General features: G+C 40.8%; 1 protein-coding gene across 7 annotated transcripts in view; it reads left to right on the top strand.

The window, feature by feature from the left end:
• The window catches only part of rnf220a (ring finger protein 220a), a 419,208-nt gene that overhangs the window by 247,983 nt on the left and 144,181 nt on the right, over positions 1-27,044 (top strand). For all 7 annotated transcript variants that reach the window (XM_055641650.1, XM_055641651.1, XM_055641652.1 and 4 more), the window contains one exon: positions 6,596-6,725. In XM_055641650.1, coding sequence (XP_055497625.1) covers positions 6,596-6,725 — 130 coding nt within the window. The remainder of the gene's footprint in view (positions 1-6,595; positions 6,726-27,044) is intronic.

The raw sequence follows: 27,044 nt of genomic DNA, 5'->3' as shown, positions 1-27,044 counted from the left end.
ACTCAAGGACAGGCACAGACTTGTCACAAAGCTTGGCTGTGTGCTTAGGGTAGTTGTCCTGTTGGAAGGTGAACCTCCACCTCAGTATGAGGTCCAGAACAATCTGGAGCAGATTTTCATCAAGGATTTCTCTGTACTTTGCTCCGTTCATCTTTCCCTCATTCGTGACTAGTCTCCCAGTTCCAACCACTGAAAAACATCCCCACAGCATGATGCTGCCACCACCATGCTTCACCGTAGGTATGGTATTGGCCAGATGATGAGCAGTGCCTGGTTCAATCTTGGTTTCATCAGACCAGAGAATCTTGATTATCATGCCTTTTGGCAAACTCCAAGCGGGCTGTCATATGGCTTTTACTGAGGAGTGGCATCCGTTTGGCCACTCTGCCATAAAGGCCTGATTGGTGGAGTGCTGCAGATATAGTTGACCTTCTGGAAGGTTCTCACATCTCCACAGAGGACCTCTGGATCTCTGTCAGATTGACCATCGGGTTCTTGGTCACCTCCCCGACCAAGGCCCTTCTCCCCCGATTGCTCAGTTTGGCCATGTGGCCAGCTCTATGAAGAGTCCTGGTGGTTTCAAAGTTTTTCCATTTAAGAATGCCGGAGGCCACTGTGCTCTTCGGGACCTGCAATGCTGCAGAAATTGTTTTATACCTTTTCCCAGATCTGTGTCTCGACACAATCCTGACTCGGAGATCTATGGCCAATTCCTTCATCTTCATGCCTTGGTTTTTGCTCTGACGTGCACTGTCAACCGTGGGACCTTATTTAGACCAGTGTGTGCCTTTCCAAATCATGTCCAATCAACTTAAGGAGAATGCAAGGAGAAGGGCCATCAAGAACACCACAGAGGCAGCGGAGAAGGCATCAAGATGGCTCTGGATCAGGAGAGGAGGTCCATGGGGAAGAGCGAATGCCACCTGAACACAAGTCGTGGTCCGATCAACCACGGCTGGGTCGCCTGGGTGAGGGTGTCTGATGTTGAAAGACCCGAAACACCCAATGACCCTAGGTTACATCACTGATGATGTGTTCAGGAGCATCTATCGATGTATTTGTATAAAGCACTGGTGGACTCCAATCAAGTTGTAGAAACATCTCAAGGATAATCAATGGTAACAGAATGAACCTAAGCTCAATTTTGAGTGTAATAGCAAAGGGTCTGAATATTTATCTAAATGTGATTTCTTTTTAATTTTCAAAAATTTCTAAACACCTGATTTCACTTCTTCATTCTGTGTGTATTGTGTGTAGATTGATGATAACAAAAAATGAATGTAATCCATTTTAGAATAAGGCTGTAACGTAACAAAATGTGGAAAAAGTGAAGGGGTCTGAATATTTTCTGAATGCACAATACGTCATTTGATTCACCCACATGGCAAATTCAGGCCTGTGAGGAAACTGCATTGACACTAGTCATTGAAGCCTCTTTTATATCAGAAACCTCACGGGCTGGATCTGTAGATATCGGCAATATCCCACTGCTTTCTTGCACTGCTTCGCTATTTCCTCTGCATTTGTACATGAGGGCGGACAATAGTAGCCTTTCTGACGGGCTTGCCAAATCACCAAGTGTTTAATTCTCTATCTCATAACCCTGCTGCAAAAAGCTGCTCCAGAGCGATGTTTATCTGAGTCATCTGCAACAAACCTAATGTACAATTTGCAATTCCCTTATCCTCGATGCAGGCTATGTGGTTCTGGAGATTCAGTTAACCTCTAAATTATTTTGAAGATAGACACAAAATGCTGAAGTAACTCAACGGGTCAGATAGCATCTCTGGAGAAAAGCAATAGGTGGCGTGTTGGGTCAGAACCCTTCTGCAGTGTGAAGAAGGATTCCAACCCGAAATGTCACTTATTCCTTATCTCCAGAGATGCTGCCTGACCCACTGAATTACTCTAGCATTTTGTGTCTATTTACCGAATAAACCAGTATCTGCAGTTCCTTCCATCACTCTAAATTACTTTGCACTGTATCATTTTCAGAGCTGGTGCCTTGGTTTGTTATATCAAGTGAGGATGTATCTTTAAACATCACACTTGTCTTACTCTTCTGCACCTGTCTGGCCAAATTGCACATCTTGGTTATCAGATCGACGAAAGCAACACAGAGGGTTTGTGGTGAGGTAGATTAATCGAAAGCATGAGGTACTCCTGCATCTTGTAAATCAGAATATATTGTCGGATGAAAGAAATGGAATGTGGATTAGTGGAGATTGTCGGAAGATGATAGGGATGCGTTAAGTAGTGTCTAAGGTTACTGAGGCTTTTAGTGGATAAAACATTCGGAGATGCAGTCTCTATAACTTTGACCACTTGGAGTAGGCTCTTGGGGCTTGATTTGTGGCTTTGACTGCCGCAAATGGTTTCTCCAACAGACTCTGTGATGTGTGTCTCAAAAGATTCCTGGCATCTGAGGAAATTAAACATCACCACTACTTTGCATTTCCTCCACCTAAACTTACAGTGCAACCTATTTCAATACCGATTCCTCATTCTAAATCTTCCTGCAATCAAATCTCCCCTCACCTTTGTACTCCGATGTGCACAAACGTGGCCTATCTAAGGTAGACACAAAATGCTGGAGTAACTCAGCAGGACCGGCAGCATCTCTGGAGAGAAGGAATGGGTGACGTTTTGGATCGAAACTCTTCTTCCAGCATCTACAGTTCTTTCCTACACACCTGGCCAATCTAACCTTTCCTCATGAGACAATCTGCCACTTCCAAGTATCTGAACTTTGTCCAATGCATTTATACCCTTCATTAAACACTGGACACAGAACTTCAACTGTGGTATCCCCAATGCCCTATTTAACTGAATATGTTATCCCTAGGGTACTTTTGTATCCATCTCCCTTATAAGTAATGATAATGTCTGTTGCATAATTGATTTATCTGCTTACTAGACTTTTATGAATCTTGCCCCATTTCCCACTGCTTCTCAATACTCTGCAGTCTCTCAGCGTTTAGATAATATGTTTCTTTTTTTCCAAATTTCCTGCTAAAATCGTCAATTTAACATTTTCCAACCTTTGCCTCTATTTGGCAGATCTTTGCCCTCTGATTTAACCTGGCTGCATCATTTGTAGCACCATTATGCCTCTTCACTGCTTACTTTCCTACCTTTCTTTGCATCATCAACATATTTATCTTTGGTGTATCCATCCAAGTTATTTATATAATAAATGTGGCGCACGTTGGTGCAGCGGTAGAGTTGCTGCCTTACAGCACCAGAGACCCAGGTTCGATCCTGACCACGGGGGCTGTGTGTGTGGAGTTTGTACATTCTCCCCATGACCTGCGTAGATTATCTCCGGGTGTTCCGGTTCCCTCCCACACTCCAAAGACGTACAGGTATGTTGGTTAATTGGCATTGGTAATTTGGTAAATTGTTTCTGATCTGTATCTCTAAACTCAACTAACTGAACTAAACTTGTAAAAGTTGCGTCCCCACCACCGATTGCTGTGTCTCGCCACTGGCTAGATCTTGCCAACCAGAAAAGGAGCCATTTCTACACATCTCTGTTTCCAGCCAATCTTCTACCCAAGCTGACATGTTGCCTTCTTTCATTTTCTATAAATAACCTTTTAAGCAGCAGCTTTTTGAATACCTCCCGGAAATCTAAGTGAAGTGCATCAATCACATTTTTGTCTTCAAATAACTCCAATAAATTGGATGCATTTTCTTTGAAATATTTTTTTTTCTTTTTTGATCATTCAACAAAGTTGCACAAAGTTTACTGCGATCCATGAATGTGCGTTGGTAATGTAAAATCAGATTGAAAAGAATCGATGTTTCTGAACCTACATGACATAATCATTTATCAGTCAATGGCTTCCAAAATGCGATTTAGATTATCACAGGAGGTCTGTACCTCTTTGTATTGATGGATAATCTTTGAAAGTACACTGAAAATTTCTGTGTAGTTACCATCTGTGCTTTTTAGTCACACCTTGTAGTTACCATCAGTGTTGTTTAGTCACACTTTGTTGCTATGTGCTTTTGTTTGAATCTGCTGATTACAGAATGTATTTTGTCTGGAGTGTCATTGTGAAAGTGGGTAGTACCAGATCCAATTTATCATCTCCGTCCACAATCTTGCTGCAAAATCTCATGTTGTCCCATCAGACAAAGTTAAAAACAAAAGTCTAGATCATGTTCTTTCCAGTTGGTAGTTGTCTTGCCTTTGAGCTAGTGAGTATGTGCTTAAATCAGTTACATAGAAACATAGAAAATAGGTGCAGGAGTAGGCCATTCTGCCCTTCAAGCCAGCACCGCCATTCAATGTGATCATGGCTGATCATCCACAATCAGTTCCTGTCTTTTCCCCATATCCCTTGATTCCTCTAGCCCTAAGAGCTCTATCTAACTATATTTGAATTCATCCAATGAATCGGCCTCCACTGCCTTGAGGCAGAGAATTCCACAAATTCACAACTCTTTGGGTGAAAAAGTTGTTCCTCATCTCTGTTCTAAATGGCCTACCCCTTATTCTTAAAATGTGGCCCCTGGTTCTGGACTCCCCCAACATAGGGAACATGTTTCCTGCATCTAGCTTGTCCAATCCCTTAATAATTTTATATGTTTCTGTAAGATATCCTCGCATCCTTCTAAATTCAAGTGAATACAAGCCCAGTCATCCCATTCTTTCATCATATGACAGTCCCGCCATTACGGGAATTAACCTCGTGAACCTACTCTGCACTCCCTCAATAGCAAGAGATATGAGCATAAAAATCTGAGCTGACATTCCAGTGCCATACTGAAGGTGCGCTGAGCTGTCTGAGGAGCAATCCTTTGGTTGAAATAATAGGCTTTCTGGTTTTCTTTGTAGGTAAGTATCAGAAAAATCAATTTCAAGAAGAGTAATAACATTCTTCCCAGTATCCCGAACACACCCAACATCATAAAACCTGATTACTTAAATTATCATATTGTGACTTATAAGATCTTGGTGTGTGTTGATCACCATTACAATACTTGCACTCATTGGTTGCAAGGTGCTTTTATATTTATTGGCAGTGAATTAACATAGAACATAGAACAGTACAGCACAGGAACAGGCTTGCAATGTCTGTGCTGAACATGATGCCAAGTTAAACTAATCTCCTATGGCTGCACGTGATCCATATCCCTCCCCCCCCCCGGGAGCATTCTGGAAAAGGGGTCATGAAAAGAGCGTTCACGTCACGGCCCTTTTTTCACCAATCTTTCCAAAGTCAAAGTCAATTTTATTCATCACATGCACCCGAAGGTGCAGTGAAATGAATTTGCCAGCAGCGATACACTTAAAAAGAACGCACAATACACGATAAGATTTAACACAAACATCCACCACTGCATTCTTCACTGTCGTGGAAGGCACAAAGTTCAGGCAGTCCTCCTCCTTTGGTCACCCGTGCTCGGGGTCATGAACCCTCCGTAGTTGCCGCTACGGACGGCCCGATGTACAGGCCCCCTCGTCGGGATGATCCAAACTCGGAATTTGGATCATGGAAAATGTCTACGTCTCGGTCTCGGAGGAGGCGACCAAAAGCGGTTCACCCCTTCCCCCCCCCCCCCCCCCCCCCCCCCCCCCCCCCCCCCACCCCCTACACAAGACATACCGAGAGGCACTAAAACAAACATTTGGACACACTAGAAAAAACAAAAAAGGTCGAAATAACGAACACGCTGCTGGCATGGCAGCCGACTTGCAACGCCCCCACCGACCAATTCCACCACCATGCACAAGAAGCGTAAGACAGACACCATTGTGTCTACTTGTGTCACCATTGTGTCACACGTCTAATCTTGTGTGTGGACAAGTTTCTGGAAAATATCTTCTGCACCCTCTGGAAAGCCTCCACATCCTTCCTGTACAGGGGCAACCGGAGCTACACACAATACTTTAAATGTGACCTCACCAAAATCCTGTATTGTGCCACATAAATAGAAATATTTCCATTTAATCTGTCAATCCCACCAAAGCTGTCCTCAACTAACCTGCCTTGGGTGTCGTTTTACAAGAACTGCAGTGTTTAGTAGGATTTGTGTTGGTATGTGGGAGCTTCGCGCTTTACTCAAAATAATAAAAGTGTTGCTACATGATCGGAATAATCAGGGGGATAGCTTAAAAATCCACAGGAGCCAAGAGATTAGTTTAATTTTATTTTAATAGGATTGGAGGAAGAAATATGTTTTAGGAAATTGTTATCACCCACTAATGGTTTGCAGTTACTGCTGCACCAGGGATATTTGCCACCACACCAAAATGGTACGTGTCTGCTTTTTCCTGATGCCTCAATGATCCTGCATTGCGCAATAATGAAGGAAAATCCAAAGGAAGATATCCACATTCAGTTTGCTTTTAACCATTTTTTTGCAGATTAAAGAAATAACAGAGACCACTAGGATGACACTGATCCATGTATGGATACCATTGTTTGCAACAGTTAGAATAATAGATTGTTCCTGTGCAATAATAAACTGGTCTATCAATTGTTACCTTAAGAATGAAAAGCTTGGAAACATTTCATTTTCCGTTGAGTGACTTATAATATAGCACTTTTGTAATTCTTTTTTTCATTTTTCTTCAAATCAGGTAAGAAGAAAGCAACTCTGTATGATACCCAAGCTCCAATATGCCCCATCTGTCAGGTACTGCTCCGCCCAGGTGAACTACAAGACCATATGGAACAAGAGATGGAAAAGCTCACTCAGAGCAATATATGGTATGTACATTTTTACAGTTTCACTATTTTCAGGGTTACAACGTGGAAGAATTTCAGGCCGTGCATGCGCGCACACACACACACACACAAACACACGCATGCGTGCATTGGGGTGAAAATTATAGTGAACTATCATGGAAGCAGGCAAGCTGATAAGATTTACACACAGATTATCAGTGTTGTCACTGGTGATGGAGTGCACGTGCACCCAGTCATTCAGGCTGGGTTGGGACTGAAATGAACATCTATTACAGATGAGTTAAAGACTCGTTGATGGGTCCCTTGCAGCGTCACTTATTGCCTGCAATTTTTATTCGGTTCGCTTGTTTTATTTTGTATTTTCATACTGATCTGCTTGTAGAATTCCACCATTTGCATTTTGAAACTCCAGCCAGTAATGTGTTGAAATAACTGGCGCGAAGTTTGTTAATGGGCAGTTTAGTATTTAAACTTGATGGTTGTTGTGGGGAGCAGAATGACATAAAGTGATATATTTGGCATTTAGTGAGAGAATTGGCTGCTGAATCTGAATTTGAGCCAATAACATAATTGTTCTGATTTGTTTTCAGAGGCTACTTGTGTTTACATTCCACTTTGACAGTTTGAGAATATAGTCTTTAAAATGATCAACAAATTCTGCTTGCTGGAGACATAAATTGTAAAAATCTGGACACCCAACTGGCTACCTTAAATCCACGTATGCAATGAAACTGTCCAAGCAAACATGTCTCTATTGCCAGGGCAATCTGGTGCAAGATATAAATTTTATTTATTACTTAGCTATTAAAAAAACAGCTGCATTGAATCAGAATAGACCAAATCTTTTATTGTGTTATGTGGGAATTAATACCGCATTTAGCCTTCAGCTAACTATCTCAAACTAGTAATGGTAAAATGTAATCTAATCAGTACATTGTTTGGTCAAAACTTCTGTTGTTTAATTTATGTTCAGGTGTTAAGACCTATGTATGTTGTCCCTCACCATGCAATTAAAACATATATGTTTGGAGATCTTGACTTAATTGACAAAGCATTTAAATTAATGTCAAATAGGTTTAGAGAGTGTTTGACGTGCGACTATCTCTTGCTGAAGATCTCAACGCACCACATTTCAGGCCTTGACCCCAGATCTATATTGGATCTTCAAGGTTACTTCAAATTGGCAAGAATTTTATTACTTTAACAATAACTACAAAAATATACTGTATATAAAAAGGGCAGGTGAAATATTTGTTTTAATAATAGATTTAACAAACGACATAATTTCTCACCTGTCAGAAATCAATTTAACTAAGATTAACAGAATTTTGAAGAATCATCAGTTTAAATGCATCATTAGACATTTGTTAATTATATCAGATACTATAGTGTTTGTTTTTTGGGGGGGGGATAATTTGTGATTACCTTAGATTGTTTCAGTTCCCCCATCTTTGATTTCTTTCACAAATTCTACACACACAGAATAAAGAGAACACAACATTATTCATGTAATGCATTTGACATTCTTGGGATATCCCAAAGCTCCTCACAGGCAATGAGTTTTGACATGTAGCTGCTGCACTAACACAAGCAGGAAAGGCAGCCAGCAAGTGCTCAGAAAGGTTCTCTCATCACATTCATCCACATTGTTAATAAAAATTGCAAAGAACGTAGTCCTATCTACAATCTCTGCATCACTCCTCTGTTAATCTGTCTGCATTCCCATTGTTATTAATAATAAGCCTCTGCCTCAGAGAATACAATCAATTCCTTGTACAAATGCTGTCTGCCTCTCCTACTAGATTTACTCTTATGTGTTGTGTAGCATTTTTGAAGCGTAAAAATCTAAGCCATTCAGTCCATTCCAATCTTGTGACCACATAAAGTTTGCAAATATATATAATTTACATGATAATAATGCACACATACCTGGTGAATGCCATAAAATATTAATGTAGGTTGGTTAGGTGTTATCTTTATTTTAGGAATCAAATTAAGAGTCTCTAACAATCGCTTTTCTATCTTGCATATGGTGTATATTTTGCTTGTAACCGTTATTAAGATAAATAATTTTCTGATTCTGCCTGAATATTGGCAACACTTACCCTCCACCAGTTCATGTTTAGAACCCCAAGATCCTGTGACTAGGTAGTGGTAACTCTTGAGTAGATTCCATTAAATCAGCAGTCCCAAAGATTTGAGATCACTTATTCTACCTGTTACTATATTTGTATTATTTTAGCACCAACAATACAGATTAATAGTAAATGATCCTTATTTTTTTAAACTCTAAGTAGATTCCATTAAATCAGCAGTCCCAAAGTTTTGAGATCACTTATTCTATCCATTACTTTATTTGCATTATTTTAGTGTCAACTATCCATAGATTAATAGTAAATTATCCTCTTTTTTTTAGTTTTAGAGAAAATAGGTTTATGAAACCACTGCCGTGCGTTATGTTTTCCTAAATTGGCTCTCAAGAATCGTCCATAAATAGTGGTGTTTTTCAGAGATGCTGTTTCCAGTCCCACACTGATGGGATAAAAGTCTTCTTTCTTTGCCAGCTGTAAGTGAAAAGGGGTTGGTAAGTCTTAACCTGCAGCACAAAATGGTTTATAACTCAGCTCTAATTTGCACTTAATCATCATTTTCTCTCAGAGAGGCCATGCGGAAGGCAACTTAGGGAAGCAGAAATATTCGCACAGGTGCAATGGTCAAAGTGAGAAGAGAGCGCATTATTGCTGCAAAGTGGGGGGAACTTTATTCAACATCTAACCTGACATCAATGTATTTGAAACTGATTGATATTACAATTTCACAGTACATTAGGTTACATTATATTACAGAACATGTACATTACATTATATTTCAGCACGTGCATAGTACATTATGTTACAGTACATGTTCATTACTTTTTATTACTGTACTTATCAAATACGTAACTTGACATTATACAATGAAGTGAAAGGCTTCATGAATATAATAGTTCCAAATATGAGTGGTTGTACTGACAGCCAACTAGTATGGATTTGGCAGGAATATGACAGAAGGCTGTAAACTGTGTAACTGCCAAATCTGCACCCCAGTGGAGTTCTTAGGCCCATAATTACAGCTGGTGTCAATCCAATTTTAGTCGGGTACCAGATTACAGATGTTATATTTTCTTTCTCACGATTATCTATTTAGTTCCTCTTCCTCAAAACAGTGAAAGCAATCAGCCCATGCAGTCATGGAAATTATAGCACAGAAGTCTATTCAGATCATTGTCTTCCTGCTGGCACAGCTTTCAACCTCCATCCCCTTCCAACTGCACGCACGCACGCGTACACACACAAACACATCCGTGCACATAGTCCCCACGTGCACCCAAACCAACCCTCACTGCACCCCACACATCTATCCGCCCATGGTACGGCACATATATACACACGCACACAAGAGAGAACAATCAACTTGACTGGTATTTAATTACCACTTTGAATATTAACTTCCTCTGCCACCGTTGTACTGTGGCCATTTGTAAATTGCTAATATGTTAGTTGGGCTATTCCAACCACACATACCAAACCCATGACCTTCACCGTTAAGGGCGGCACAGTGGCGCAGCAGCAGAGTTGCTGCCTTCCAGTGCCCGAGACCCAGGTTTGATCCTGACTATGGGTCCTTTCTGGACGCAGTTTGTACATTATCCCTGTGACCACTTGGGTTTTCTCTGGGTGCTCCAGTTTCCTCCCACACACCAAAAACGTACAGGTTTGTAGGTTAATTGGCTTCAGTAAAATTGTAAATTGTCCATAGTGTGTAGGATAATGCTAATGTACAGGGTGATCGCTGGCCTGTAGGGACTCTGTGGGCTCAAGGGCTTATTTCCATGCTGCATCTTTGTCTAAAAGAGGAACATGGACTAGAGGCATGGAAGAAAACAGAAACATTGGACATTCTACACTAACTTCCCTAGGACATTGAGGGAAGTTAGTGTAGAACTAGCCGGGGCTATGACAGAAATATTTCAAATGTCATTAGAAAAGGGAATAGTCCCCGAGGATTGGCGTACTGCGCATGTTGTTCCATTGTTTAAAAAGGGTTCAAAGAGTAAACCTAGCAATTATAGACCTGTTAGTTTGACTTCAGTGGTGGGCAAATTAATGGAAAAGATACTTCGAGATAATATATATAAGCATCTGGATAAACAGGGTTTAAGAGGGAACTGCAGATGCTGGAGAATCGAAGGTTACACAAAAAAGCTGGAGAAACTCAGCGGGAGTTTGGAAATACAGTCTGAAGAAGGGTTTCGGCCCGAAACGTTGCCTATTTCCTTCGCTCCATAGATGCTGCTGCACCCGCTGAGTTTCTCCAGCTTTTTTGTGTAACCTGGATAAACAGGGTCTGATTAGGAACAGTCAACATGGATTTGTGCCTGGAAGGTCATGTTTGACTAATCTTCTTGAATTTTTTGAAGAGGTTACTAGGGAAATTGACGAGGGTAAAGCAGTGGATGTTGTCTATATGGACTTTAGTAAGGCCTTTGACAAGGTTCCTCATGGAAGGTTGGTTAAGAAGGTTCAACTGTTGGGTATAAATGCAGGAATAGCAAGATGGATTCAACAGTGGCTGAATGGGAGAAGCCCGAGGGTAATGGTGGATGGCTGTTTATCGGGTTGGAGGCAGGTGACTAGTGGGGTGCCTCAGGGATCTGTGTTGGGTCCTTTGTTGTTTGTCATGTACATCAATGATCTGGATGAAGGTGTGGTAAATTGGATTAGTAAGTATGCAGATGATACCAAGATAGGGGGTGTTGTGGACAATGAAGAGGATTTCCAAAGTCTACAGAGTGATTTAGGCCATTTGGAAAAATGGGCTGAAAGATGGCAGATGGAGTTTAATGCTGATAAATGTGAGGTGCTACACCTTGGCAGGACAAATCAAAATAGAACGTACATGGTAAATGGTAGGGAATTGAAGAATACAGTTGAACAGAGGGATCTGGGTATAACCATGCATAGTTCCTTGAAGGTGGAATCTCATATAGATAGGGTGGTAAAGAAAGTTTTTGGTATGCTAGCCTTTATAAATCAGAGCATTGAGTATAGAAGCTGGGATGTAATGTTAAAATTGTACAAGGCATTGGTGAGACCAAATCTGGAGTATGGTGTACAATTTTGGTCGCCCAATTATAGGAAGGATGTCAACAAAATAGAGAGAGTACAGAGGAGATTTACTAGAATGTTGCCTGGGTTTCAACAACTAAGTTACAGAGATAGGTTGAATAAGTTAGGTCTTTATTCTCTGGAGCGCAGAAGGTTAAGGGGGGACTTGATAGAGGTCTTTAAAATGATGAGAGGGATAGACAGAGTTGATGTGGACAAGCTTTTCCCTTTGAGAATAGGGAAGATTCAAACAAGAGGACATGACTTCAGAATTAAGGGACAGAAGTTTTAGGGGTAATATGAGGGGGAACTTCTTTACTCATAGAGTGGTAGCGGTGTGGAATGAGCTTCCAGTGGAAGTGGTGGAGGCAGGTTCATTGGTATCATTTAAAAATAAATTGGATAGGCATATGGATGAGAAGGGAATGGAGGGTTATGGTATGAGTGCAGGCAGGTGGGACTAAGGGAAAAAAAGTTGTTCGGCACGGACTTGTAGGGCCGAGATGGCCTGTTTCCATGTTGTAATTGGTATATGGTTATATGGTTATATGGTTAAACAGGCCCCTCGGCCTACCATGTGCATGCCAACCATCAATTATTCAACTATATAGTCATTTATCCACAATTGATCCATAGCTTTGTATACTTTAATGATGCAAGTATTTATCTAGATAAGTCTTAGTCATTGTGAGAGTCTCTGCCTCCACCATTTACTTTGTCTTGTATAAACAGTGACTAAAACTCCACGGTCAACGTGCGTGGAAAATTCCAAAGATTCATGGTTCCCTGGATGAAGAATGTTCCTCTCACCTCTGTCGTGAATGTCACTGCTTATTTGGATAGTGACCGTTAGTGCCTGAAACCCCTGCCAGGAGAAACATGCACTTAGCATCTATACTCTTAAGCCCCACATTGCAGCCAGGTCTTCTGATAATGCAAAGACAGGAGAAAAAACAGGTTGTGAGGAGGTCATAAAGTCTGCAAAGGGATGTAGATGAGTTAAACCAGCACACAAACATATGGCAGATAGTGTACAATGTGGGGGAAATGTAAAGTTATTGGTAGAAAGAATAGAAGAACAGTATATTCTTTGACTGGAGAAATAACACAGAATGGTGTGGCCCAGATAGATCTCTGTGCCTCATGCATAATACACAGAAAATTAGAATGCGAGTAATCAGGAAGATAAATGAACTGTGGGCCTGTATTACAAAAGGGATTAGGTACAACATTAGGATGATGTTGCTCTTATTGCACAGAGCACAGTCTTTTTCACAGGATAGGGAAATCCAGACCTAAACAAAAAGATTTAAGGTGAGGTGAGCAAATTTTATAGGGAATCTGAGTGGCAACCTTTTCAAACAGTGGGTAATGGGTAAGTCAAACAAATTGCCACCACAAGTGTTGCAGGTGAGTACAATTACAATGTTTACATGATATTTAGACAGATACATGTATCGGAAAGATTCAAAGGGATACAAGCGCAATGCAGGCAAATAGCTCAGGTAGGCAACTTGGTTGGCGTAGTTGTTTAGAGGCATATTGACTGTTTCTGTGCTGTATGACTCTATGACAGCATGGCATTAATGAAATCACCTGAATCGCTGTGCATAATTTTGCTAACCTTATTGAAGGTGAGGTTTACTTGCATTGGAGTGAATGGGGAAGACTCTCAAGAATGATTTCCGGAATGAAAGGATTGCTATGTTTGAAAAGTTGAGAAGAATGGACCTGTCCTCATCACCATTTGGTAGAATAAGTGATGATCATCTTGTAACGTAAGATTCAAGGGTCACTAACAGGGTAGATGCTGAGAGAATGTTTCTTCTCATGGGACAGTCTACATGTAGAGGACATAGTTTCAGCATAACTGGTTGCCTGATTATGATGGTGGAACATTTCTTCCCTTTGATGGTTGTGAATCTTTGGATATCATTTCCCCAGTGATCTGCAGAGGCTAAATCTCTGAATACACTCAAAGCTGAAATAAATTGACTTTTGTACTGTGAAGGAGTTGAGGATTGCAGGGTACAGGTGGAAAAATGGATATGAGGCCAAGATCAGATGAGCTTTGATCAACTGAGTGACAGAAGTGGTAGAAGGGACATATGTGTTGGTCCTGCCGCTTTTCTCCAGTTCTTTGAGGCCCAGCAACCCTGGTCCAGAAATTTCCCATGTGCAGGGAAAGCCAAATCTTGACTTGGATCTAAAGCTAAGGATGTAAATGAGTCAACATTTATGCAACTACAGGCATAGGTTTATGGATCTAAAGACAAATTCTCACCCCTTTGCTTCTGCAGGATGGGGAGGTGCTGGACATGTCGGGATGGAATTAGATCCAAAAGGGAACTTAGCTGTAACATGTTGTTCTTGTAGATTGGGCCCTTACTTTATCTGCCTGCTCACTAGCAGTACAGAATGGGCCACAAAGTAATAGGTTACCATAATAGCTTTCAAATGGCATCAATATTTGTATAATATGGATTAGGCCAATAGAAATCTAGAAGCTCTTTTAATCTACTGAACCATTTGCACCATTTAAATCATTTATCTTTTTAAAAGTTTGGAAAGTTCAGTTCAATACGTAAGTGTGCATTAAAGCAAATCAATTGGCAGCATCTTAATCAATGTATGGATTCAAAATAACAAGAATTTAGAAGGGTTAAAGAGGGAAGGGAACAGGGATCGTGTTCAGGGAGCCATTGTGGTAAAGATTAACCAGTGTAGCCTGAATAACTGGATGGATTGAATGTTATCTATCATGACATGAAGAGCGCCATTATTTAATAATTAATACTGCCTTATTGTTCTGTTCCTTGCGTAAGGATGAGTGTATTAGCAGATGAGACTTGTCCTTTATTCGATAGCAAATATTATTTCAGCAAACGCATCATTCCTTTTCATTTGTCACAAGTAGATAACACTGTCAGCAGAGTTTATGATATAGCTTCTTTCCCCAGATGATCAGTGTAGCTTTAACTTCTCGCGGCCCATGGCTCTACGTCGATCCGAAGAATGTGAGGGAAAGAGTGGAATATTAAAAAACTTCACACATGGAAAGAAATCAGTGAACAATAGTTGCAAAAGGCATTCCCAATGGTCTTACCCACCCAAACACTCTCCCTGCTCCCCTTTCTATGTGGTCGAACCTGCCTTCCATTCGTTTCCCCTGATGGCCTGAGTGAAATTGGAAAAGTCACAGTGCAGAGAAAAGCAGAGAAAATGAGAGAAAAACAACAAATGAAAAATGTAAAATGTCATTAGCTATTTTTCTCCCATACATTGCATGTTCCATGTTAAAACGCTTCTCTGCTTACAAAGCAGCACGTCCTCCAATCCACCATCTCAAGGGAGATGCAGTCCTGTCACAAAAAAAGCACTGAATGATTTGGACCCTTATGGCTACAGATGTAATAAAACCTAAGGTCGTCGTGGGCTGAGTTGAGCTTGGCTGAGCTGCCTACATTTTGCTCTGCTGGATGCATGGTTGAGAAGTTTTTTTTAGGGTAATGAGAGAGAGTTTGAATTGTTTTACTATGTTTTGATTCCACACAGTAATATCATGTGGTCAGTTGCCAGCAAAAGAAAGGATTTAACTCAGAAATTGTGCACTGTTTGACTATAATATAGCAGAGTGGAAAATAATGAATGAGGGGGAAGTATTGTTATTGTGGTACGCCAAATGATGTTTTGTCTCATCGGTTTGTGCCCATTACCTGATCCCGTTCTTTGATTTTGATTTTGTATATATTAGTATTACTGTATATGTTTAAAATGTTCTGTGGAACTCATGACGATCTTTTGTTCCACCCTATTTGCCGATGGCAGAATTCTCAATAGCTGCTTTCACAACAGTGGCTTAAATGCTGTGTACAGACGATAGAATTCATATGAAGATAAATGAATGTGATAATCACTGGACAATTGCTGTGATCGAGTGATAATCAACTCTTGATTATTGGAAATCAACTCAGGAAATAAATATTTATAATAAACTAATACTTTTAGGGATACTTTACAAATCTTAACAAATGACAAAGCTTTACTCATTGAGTGTTAATGAGATTTCTACTGCACAGTGACATGAGATTTCATTGCATTGAAATTACCCAGGATAACTCCTGCCATGAAGATAACTTAGCAAATTGATTCCACAATGCATTAAAACTTAAAAGCAAATCAGTAGTGCAATAGTCTACTGCAAGAGTGAAGATGCGTTACTGATATTAGTTTTACCCATTGGAGTATGAGCTACAGAATTTGTTGATGACTGAAGGAGTTAGTTAGTCACTGACCAACTAAACTGTTAACATTAAAAAAAAAAATCAGGACAGTCATCCATCATTGCTCTGTTGTGAACTATTCAAAACATTGTGAAATAGAAATGTACAGGGTCATTTTCAACAATCCGTTCCTAATCCTTTCTTCATTCGGGAGAGGGGCCTGGAAAAATGAGATAATGTAACAGAGCTCGGATTGTAAAGACCAAAAAGACAAACTGCCATCAAGAAATATTGCTAGAAACTGTTTATTTCTGTCTCTTTGTTAGTTTTCTTTTGAAAATCAATTTTGATGCTTAAATATTTATGAGGTAATCAGGAGATCCATCTCTGAGCAACCAGCAGGTCTGATGCTGTGACAGAGCTGAGGTAACCCCACAGTGGAGAGTAAATGCTGCCGGCTAAAATAGAATCACAGTCATACAACATGGAAACAGGCCCTTTGGACCAACTCACCTCTGCTGAACAGATTTCATAACTGGCTTGTCACATTTGCCTGCATTTGGCCCATATCCCTCTAAACCTCCAATCACATCTTATAAACCCTGACTGCTACTGTGCCAGTAGGAGCTGATTTGCAGACTAAGACTAATGAATGAAATTAATTGCTAGGTTTGTTAAATGATGACAGGCTGACCTGTAGCATCAGGTTACAACTCCACCACCCTGTGACTGCTGCTGTATTACGATATGACGCACCAGTGTGTGTCCAGGTATCTATGTTCATGATCATAGTCCCTCTCAGTTTTGCCTTTCTTGAGGCTGTGGAAGACAAGCAAATTGTAAAAAATGGGACGGCGGATGAGATAAATAAATGGATCACAAGGTGTAACACAGATTGATTATGGCACCAGATATTACAAAGCAAGAGAGGTAATAAGGCATAAGGCAAGGATTCATTTCGGTTTCAGTATTTATACAATCAGTCAAATGGAGATGTGCTTGTTCCGTATTAGTAATGCCAGAGAAATATAATCTGGTTCCTAATGGACTGCTCAGATATTTGGGGTGGAAACCAATTATCAAGTAAATATGGCAGAGCTAAGGAATTTCCTTGAAGGGGTTACTAGGGTAATGAACAATGAAGAGATAATTGTATTCATTTCTTGTGAATGACAATGCTAATTTTAACAGCCGAATCAATTCTGAAGTTGAAATAGCTGTGAGTTATGTCTTAGGGTTGATTCTTTGAAAAAAATGATAGAGAATGAGGCTAACAAATGGGAAGAAGCTGGCTATTTTACTTGAATACATAGTTGCCGTACACATCAGATACTGAACTCATTTCCTACCTCAATGCAAATTATTTAAAGCCAATCCATTTTTTGTTGTTGATTTTTGCTGAAACTTCTTTAAAATTAATGTAATTGACAAGCTTTTGGACATCTGTCTGAAAATCTCCTAGTATGTCATTATAAAACATTGATCGGGTTGCATTTGGAATATTGAGTGCAGTTCCGATCACCCCATTCCAGGAAGGGTAGGGAGGCTTTGGAGAGGGTGTAGGGGAGGTTTACCAGGATCCTGTCTAGATTCAAGCTTCTTAGTTATAAGAAGAGGTTGGACAAATTTGTTTTTTCTGGAGCATTTGAGATTGCTAATAGAGGTTTATCACTTCATAGACATAGATGGGGTAGATAGGGAACTTTTCTCCCAGGGTGGAGATGACAAATACTACAGGGCATAACTATACATTCTGAGGGAGAAGGAGATGTGCGGGGAAAGGTTTTTAGACAGAGGGTGGTAGGTGTCTGGAACACGATCGCAGGGGTGGTAGTGAAAGCAGTAACGATAATGCTTTTTAGGAGGCTTTTAGATAGATAAATGAACATACAGAAATTGAGTCATAAGGACGAAGTTCAGGTAGAATGGAGAGGTTTAAGGCAGCAGAAGGTTTGGCACAGACATCGTGGGCAATGCTGTACTGTTCAATGTTCTATTGTTTTGTATTGTTTATTATTGTCATGTTTGCTGAGATGCAGTGAAAAGCTTTGTTTGTACCGTATGTAATACAGTCAGGTCAAATCAAACTAGACATGAGTATAATCGAGCTGTACATAAGTATACAGGCAGTGCAAAGAAAATAAATACCAATGCAGATGTAGTGTTTCAGCATTATAACATTATGGTTACAGAGAAATTGCAGATTTAAAAAGTGCAAGGTGAGAAATTAGGTAGGTTGGAAGATTGGAACTTCACCCTAGATTATGGGAGGATGGGCCAGTATTCTGATAACAGTAGAGAAAAATATGTTTTATGCATGTCTTTGCATCATTTTCTGTTATTAACATTTCAATGAACCACCTTCAGTTGCTTGTGACATTGCGGGTGCTAAATTAATACATTTAGTTGTCGCTATTGTTACTAATGTTCAGATTTCAATTAAATAAGGCAGATTACAATGGACTTAAAATGAACAGCATATATTGTAGGTGATTGATAATAACAGCAAGTTTTAAACCTATTGGAATTTTGTGGTAGTGAGTTCAAATCAAATTACTTAGAGTCAGTGTAATTTTCACCTCTACTGATTGGGTATTAAACTGAACAAATAGATCATCCATAAATTCTAAAATTTACTGTTTCAGGCATGGCTTCTATAATTGATAGCCAAAAACTGATGGAATAATTAGAGGGTAATTTAGGGTGTTCACAACCTAAAAGAATAATAGGACAACTAAAAATGAGCTCTTGAAATGCTATAAACAACTACAGCTGAGAGCCTGAATGAAGGAATACCCCAAATACCCCTAATATTTATTTCTTTATCTGGCATGGACAGGCAGTTCCAAATCGTCTCCTTCTCTGCTGCAGTTCCAAAAATCTCACCTGCAGTTACTCCTCCAAACATAGTAGTGAAGATAACCTCTGCTCTTTCCTGTACCCCAGTTGCTTAGTTTACTTTAGAATCAGAGAATGTTGGTTCAGATTTACCACATACACAAAGGGTGTTTCAATTTTGATGCCCAATGTCTTTGATTTCTCGATAGGTGTGCAAAGGAAATGGAAGAGGTCAGTCAGGACCCTAATCCTGCTCCAGCAAGAAATGGAGTGCACCTCCACTGAAGTAACATTTATAAATGTTACAAGTATTAAAGTTCTTGGCAGTTTCAGCAAGGCAGAGGAGAGAGGGAGGAGAAGTCAGCTCTTTATTTATTTGAATTTCAAATTATGACGAAACAGATTCTGGCACATCTGAATCCAGATTCTCATCCCAGATATTCAGTTAGACATTAAGCACATTCTTCAACATGGTACTCATATGATACACGTTCATAAATCATTCTTTGTAGTTCCATATAAAGTCTGTCCTGCTCCATGCAGTGCATGTAATTTTTTTAAGAGTTTCATTGAAGATGACATTTTAAATTTGACCAATTTCTATAAAATTGTGGCCTAATGATAGTGTGTCATTTTGGAAAAATAAGAGCAGAATGAATGCAGGACAGGGAAAAAAATGAAGCAGTCTGCTTGAAATGTTACACTGGGCTGCATTTCCTCTGTGATAAAGTTTAATGAAAAAGTAGATGTGAATAAGGAGGTGAGTAAGTCTGCAATGCAATTTAATTTCTAATATCCCTGCTAAGATTCTGTCAATGTTAAATAGTGTTTGCGTAAAATAGCCTACGAAAACACAGATTTATTGTTAAGGAATTTGATGACTTAGTTTCAGGCAATCAAGACAATCTTAAACAATTTTGCTCTGAGTTAGCTACAGTAAATGCCCAGCTTGATTGGACTCATTACTCACTTGTTTTGTTAATGAGTGGAATGATTTAGAAGTTCACCAGAGGATGAGCAGAAGAGATTAATGCACAGCTTCCATGTCTCCATACTGAGTATGATGGTTGCCAGTGATGCAAGAAGGCTGTAGGAGGGGGAATGCAAGACCAGAGCGGCAGTGCACTACCTCATGATTTTTTTTTGGGCACCGTGCAAAATGTTGCCCACAGGTGTTCAGGACTTCAGTGTATCATGCTGGGTGTTGTACTTTTGAAAGCTTGGATCCATATGCCACAAATATATCCTATAATTAAGCCAGGCAGGTCAATCAGAATGATTTTCTAATCTAATATCACCATCATTATTTTGAATTCAACACTGCAGCCATTACCTTGTCTTAACCTTCTATGGTTTAACTTGTAATCAGTAGAAGGAATGTCCTTTGCCCTTTAAACCTTAATTTATTCCTTGCTGGTTAGTTGCAGTTTGATTACTTCTGGTTATGATTTTAATTCCATTGATATTTCATGATGTAGCAGGCATGGAAAGACTTTGCTGAATTAAAGGCTCTTCCATAAACTAGCTACGGCCAGACCCAGCTGCATTAATAGAGATTTCACATGGAGGACTCAATAGCCAGTAGGATGAGTGTATTTCATGAAAAGCTTGACAAGTTGCGAGAAGAGGGAGGAAGAAGAGAAGAGCCATTTTCTCCAGTGGTGTTCAATAAATCATTTTTCCATTTAAATCTTGTGAGGAACAGTGTTGAAAATGCATTTGCTTATCTTGGATGTCTGCATTAAGTCTGTTACCTGCTGCAGTTAGATCTGTAATCTCAAAGCAGGGCACAGTTTGGATTGTCGGTAAACATGTTTTTGCTTTTCGGGTATCTGGAGCAAAAATGCTCAGGAGCTTGAAATATATGCAACAAATTGCAGATAGTATTCAGCTGTCGATAAGGGAGATCACTGAGGAATGCAAACTTTATTTATGCTCCATGGAACCATTTGCCACCCTATGGTTTGCACCCTTTGCAATACTTCAAAGGAGATATTATTGCAGCATTGTGACGCAACACAGGCTTCTGTTCACACTGGAGTCCACAGCTATACAGGGAGCAATCTGCATATATTGCAACAAGGTGACTTTGCAGGACATGCATGAGCTTGAGCTTTGCACGAGCATCTCATTCAAAGGGATTCTCATGTGACAGACCATACATGTTAGGAACTAAGATAGGCACAAATGCTGGAGTAACTCAGCGGGTCAGACAGCACTTCTGGAGAAAAGGAATAGGTGACGTTTCAGGACAAGACACTTCTTCAGACTGAGAGTCAGGGGAATATACTAAACTAAAATTTAAGAAGATTAGATGTAAGAATTTGACTACTTTCAATATTTACAGCATGGCTGTTGTAGAAAATAAAAGCTCTATTTTGGCATGGTTTGAAGATTGACTGGTTAACTCGAAACAGAGAGATAAATGTAAATTGTTTTTTCTCTGGTCATCAAGATCTGTGAGGTGGGGGGGGGGGGGGGGGGGAGGAGGGGGCTCAGTTCTTACAATGAATAGAAATCACTGGAAACAATGCACCTAACCTATGGATGCTAAGTTGTTGATGACACAAAGGTAGATAGGCAGGAAAGTTATGAAAAGGGGCCACAAAGGAATATAGATTGCAAGATCTGGCAAATTGGGTGAAATAAGGAAAAATATGTGAATTTTTAATGAAAACTTAATTAATTAATAGGCAGCATGGTGGCATAGTGGTAGAAGTGTTGCCTTGCAGTGCCAGAGACCCGGGTTCGATCCTGACTACGGGTGTTTCCTGTATAGAGATTGTATGTTCTCCCGTGACCGTGTGGGTTTTCTCTGGGTGCTTCGGTTTCCTCCCTCACTCCAAAGACGTACAGGTTTGTAAATTGTCCATAGTGTGTGTAGGATGGTGTTAGTGTGCGGGCATCTCTGGTCGACGTGGACTCGGTGGGCTGAAGGGACTATTTCTGTGCTGTATCTCTAAACTCAACTAAAAAGAGACAAAGTATCTAAATAGTGTGAGATTGCAGACCTTTGATTTACAGAGAGAGTTGAGCGTCCAAGAGCATAACGAGCATAGGTTGTCATGCAAGTACAAAATATAATTAGAAAGGATAATAGAAATGTTGGCCTTTTTTGCTAGAATCATGGGGCATTAAACTAGGGATGCTTTAATGTAACTTTACATTAAGGATACACCTGAGTATTTTGTATAGTTTTTAAGGAAGCACTAGACTAAGTGGGACACATTGGTTCCCCCAACGCAATATTCCCCCTCTCCACCAATTCCAATATTGGTGGCCAGTGGGCAGGAGGGGGGGGGGGGGGGGGGGGCTTTCTGGGGCACTAATATGGGTGTTGTGGGCCGAAGGGACTGGTTTCCATAGGGCTAGTATGGATATACTAGCCCTCTGGAATAGGGCTATACTCTGGAATAGGGCTAGTATGGATATACTAGCCCTCTGGAATAGGGCTATACTCTGGAATAGGGCTAGTATGGATATACTAGCCCTCTGGAATATACAGCCTCCTCTTGAACATCAAAAAAATGAAGGAGCTGATCATGGACTTTAGGAGGGCACATCATCCGAGGACGTACACTCCATTGAGTATAAATGGGGATCCTGTGGATAGGGTGAACTGTTTTAAATATCTGGGAGTCCACATCTCTGAGGATATGACATGGTCATCACACGCCTCAGCACTGGTGAGTAAGGCAAGGCAGCGCCTTTACCACCTCAGGCAATTGAGGAAATTCAGAGTGTCTCCGAGGATCCTCCAGTGCTTCTACGCAGCGGCGGTGGAAAGCATCTTGTCCGGGAACATTACCATCTGGTTCGGGAATTGCTCTGCCAAGGACAAGAAGGCTCTGCAGAGAGTAGTGCGTTCGGCCGAACGCACTATGGGAACTTCACTCACCCCCCCAGGAAAACAACAGGAGGTGCAACTCCAGAGCAAACAAAATCATGAGAGACCTCTTCCACCCTGCAACGGACTGTTCCAGCCGCTACGGTCAGGCAAACGCCTCCGTTGCCATGCAGTGAGAACGGAGAGGTTGAGAAGGAGTTTCTTCCCAGAGGCAATTCGGACTGTAAACGCCTTTCTCACCAGGGACTAACTGTACAGAACGTTTTTCCTTCTATTATTTATTATGTAAAATAACATGTGTGTTATGATTGTGTTTATAATTTGTTTGGTTGTTTTGTTGTTCCGCGAGCATTGCCACTTTCATTTCACTGCACATCTCGTATGTGTATGTGACAAATAAACTTGACTTGACTTGACTTGACTTGATATTGTGGGCCAGATGGATTCTTGGGATGGCAGCTCAGTCACTCAGGCATGGGGCTTGGCAGCTCAGTCACTCAAGCCTGGTGGGCTGGCAGCTCAGTCACTCAGGCCTGGTGGGCTGGCAGCTCAGTCACTCAGGGCTGGCGGGCTGGCAGCTCAGTCACTCAGGCCTGGTGGGCTGGCAGCTCAGTCACTCAGGCCTGGTGGGCTGGCAGCTCAGTCACTCAGGGCTGGCGGGCTGGCATATCAGTCACTCAGGCCTGGTGGGCTGGCAGCTCAGTCACTCAGGCCTGGTGGGCTGGCAGCTCAGTCACTCAGGGCTGGTGGGCTGGCAACTTAGTTACTCAGGGCTGGTGGACTGGCAGCTCAGAAACTGACAGAAATTCTGCCCAAAACAGGCAAGAGACTCTGTGAGAGAAGGGGGAGAGGGTGGAGAATCAATTTTAGACACTTTTCATCTATTTCTGCAGATCACAGCAATGAAGGAGGGAAGTCTATCCTAGCCTGAATCTCACAGGGAGCCAATGAAGGGAGGGAGAAAGATACTGGGGTGAGGTTTAATACTTGCAGGGGGGAATACGTACTGATGGGCCGAAGGGATCCCTCCTAGGCTAATACAGGCCTGATGGGCTAAACGGACTCTTTAAAAAAAAAAACTGAGTGAAAGCTCAGTGAAAGGCACTTTTTCTGGACTTTTCCTGGCCTGGCACGGGCCATGGACCAAAATGCTCTTCCTGGGCTAATACGGGAATTTTGGGCAAAAGGGACGTTTCTCGGCTAATAGGGGCCTTGTGGGCAGAAATTAGTGGTTTCAGGCAGGCCAAACAACTCATTTAATTTCATTTCCATTTTCATTTCAGTTTCAAGCACAGGGCAGGCCAAACAACTCATCTCATTTTCATTCCATTTTCATTTCCATTACCATTTCAGTTTCAAGCACTGGGCAGGCCAAACAACTCATCTCATTTTCATTTCCATTGCCATTTCAGTTTCAAGCACAGGGCAGGCCAAACAACTACATCTTATTTTCATTTCCATTGCCATTTCAGTTTCAAGCACAGGGCAGGCCAAACAACTCATCTCATTTGCATTTCATTTCATTCCCATTGCCCTTTCAGTTTCAAGCACAGTGCAGGCCAAACAACTCATTTTATTTTTATTAAGAGCTAACAAATCATTTATTGCAAGTACATTGCAGACTCACAGTTCAGTAGACTCACAGTTCAGTTGATTCACACAGAATCAGAGTTGTGGCCTCTCCCTCGCGATCTTCCAGAGTGACTGACTCACGTCCAGGCACCCGGGGTTTTATAGTCCTGCCCCCCCCAGAAGAGGCGTAACCTTGGTGATTGACAGGCGAGAGGATCAATCAGCTGATCTCAAAAAAATTTAAACACTCGTAGCATTGCAGGTAGTTGATTGGAAGGGGTTGATTTTGAAGTTTAAGATTCTGATTGAAGTTTAAGATTCTGACAGGGTGGGTGGGGAGAGAATATTTCCTTTGAGGAAGTATCTAGAAATTGTGGGTATAGTTTCAGATGAGGGGAAATTCGTAAGAATTTATTTTGTTTGGTTTGTGATTCTTTTGAATTTTGTACCCAAGAGAGTTTGTGGAAGTGGACACATTGAATATATCAAAAAGGAAGATTAACAGATTTTTGATCTTTAAGAGTTGTAGGAGGTACAAGGAGAGAGCGGCAAAATGTATTGTGGCCAAGACTGGATTATCCATGACCTTGTTGAATGGTAGGAGAGGCTTGAGGGGCTGACTGGCCCACATCTGCTCTTGTTTCCTAGCGTATTAAGTTTCGAATACATGGAGGTTTCCTGTTGTGGGCAGACTCTGGAACTAGGGCACACTGTTTAAGACAACACCCATTTTAGACAGAGATAAGGAATAATAAATTCACTTAGACGGTGGGAGTCTTTGGAACTCTCTTCCTGAAAGGCAGTGAAAGCACTGTATTTTATAGCAGAGGAAGATAGATACTTGATACACAGTGGAATGTTACTGTCATAGTCGAGAATGCAGAGTTGAGGAAAAAATCAAATCAACCACAATTTTACTATAACTGCAGAGCTGCCTTAAGGGGTCCAGTTTTCTATTTCTGCTCCGATCCTTGCTGAGAATTGGGACATACTGTTGCATCTGTTCTCCTTCAGTTAGCTCTGGTTGCACACCACTTTGATGTTGGAGAGAAGGTTTTCTCAGTGAGTCTTTGGATGTGTGATTGACATGGTTGAATGGTTGGAAATGTATGCAAGCTTTCAGATGCAGGAGTGAGGTTTGCAGCCACACAGCTGTCGCCTTTATATAATTGCACGACAGTAATATGTAGGTACCATTTTCAAATATTGTTAAGTATTTATGTAACATTATTTGAACAAATAAACCACGCAGATAGATGTACGGTATTCCACATTATGTGACACGCTTTTATAGCACACTCTAAATTAAAGTCGTAAAATGAGACTTTTTTTCTCCAGCTTTATTTACCTTTCTCTCCCACTGAACATTGAAGAAAAGATAGGAAGATTGCAAACAAGTTCTGCTTCATGTGTATTTTTATTTGCTGTCTTGTAATCAGCAATGAAATCCCCCCTTTGTATCATTCCACTGGTTTATTACACTGGTGACATGCCCCTTCAGCCTTCCTGCTTACTATTTCCACAGGTAGTCGATAAAGAAAAAAATATATTGTAGCCTCTATTATGCACTGTTGAACATGTTAATATTTGACAATTGTTTGTTAAGTATTATAAATTATAGTTCCTTGTAAATACATGTTATTATTTACATCAGCTGGATAGGTCATAAATTTCTGTCAACAAGTAAAAGACCTTAAAATCTCCATCTGTAACAAAAGCCATCCTATTACCATCATGGGTCATCTTTTGTTACAAGGAGATGGAACACCAAGGATTAGCTAATGTTCTAGCGTGAATGGCTGCTGCAAGACAAGGACAGATTGTCCAGTTTGTTGTATTTCTGTTCCCGTGCTTTGCTTGTCATCCTGGCAGCCAGCTCATTTCAATTTGCCCCATGGCCCTGCTGACACTGTGTGTATGCACAGAAAGTTAAATTCTCCTCTGATCAATAAAGAAGTGTTCCTTCTGCCCAGTCGATATTTTTTTTATCTGTCTTCTGACCCATTCTGCTGATGGCAGCTTTTGTTAGGAAAGTCACTCAAGGGCACCAGGCAAGGCTCAGCTACTTTTTTTTCCCCCTGCTAAAAGTTAACAGATTTGGCCTTTTGCTAATAACAGCTTTATGATTTATCTCTATTTTAATTGGAAAATTTGTGAATTAATTGATTTTTCTTACTTTCCAATTAACATTGTAATTGGCTGCGTAATAAATTCTTCGGCACCCTACAAATGAGGGTTGACATGAAGATTGAGGGGGACATTGGAAGGCTGCATGGTACACCCTGTGATCTAAAAACACTAATAAACTATGTTATTTTAGCATATCCCTGGGTGAGCTTCCAGGCATAAATTCACAGCTGTGAGGTTACAGGAACTGACACTATTAAGTGCTTTGACAGAAACTTCTGACAGACCTCCTCATGGGCTGACCTGATTGATCTATCGCTCTGTCCACTGACAGCCTCAGGAAAGCCAAGCCATGAGGGAGAAGAGATCAGCTTCCTGGTGCAGGAACTGAATTGCAAGGACTTGGGCACTGTAAACAAGTGGCAGGGCAGAACAGGGGTGCACTATGCGGACGATGTAGTGTCATTTTCCATCACATTATAATTATTTATTTTGGATTTGGCAGGGCCAGGTTAATTGTTTCAAGTAACTTGTGTTCCCATTATTTAAAATAAATGCATTTCTTTGTCCAGTTTTATATTTAATG

The sequence above is a fragment of the Leucoraja erinacea genome, chromosome 10 (assembly GCF_028641065.1).
Source record: "Leucoraja erinacea ecotype New England chromosome 10, Leri_hhj_1, whole genome shotgun sequence".
In the NCBI taxonomy this organism is placed as follows: Eukaryota; Metazoa; Chordata; class Chondrichthyes; order Rajiformes; family Rajidae; genus Leucoraja; species Leucoraja erinaceus.
This window is presented reverse-complemented; position numbering and strand designations above follow the sequence as displayed.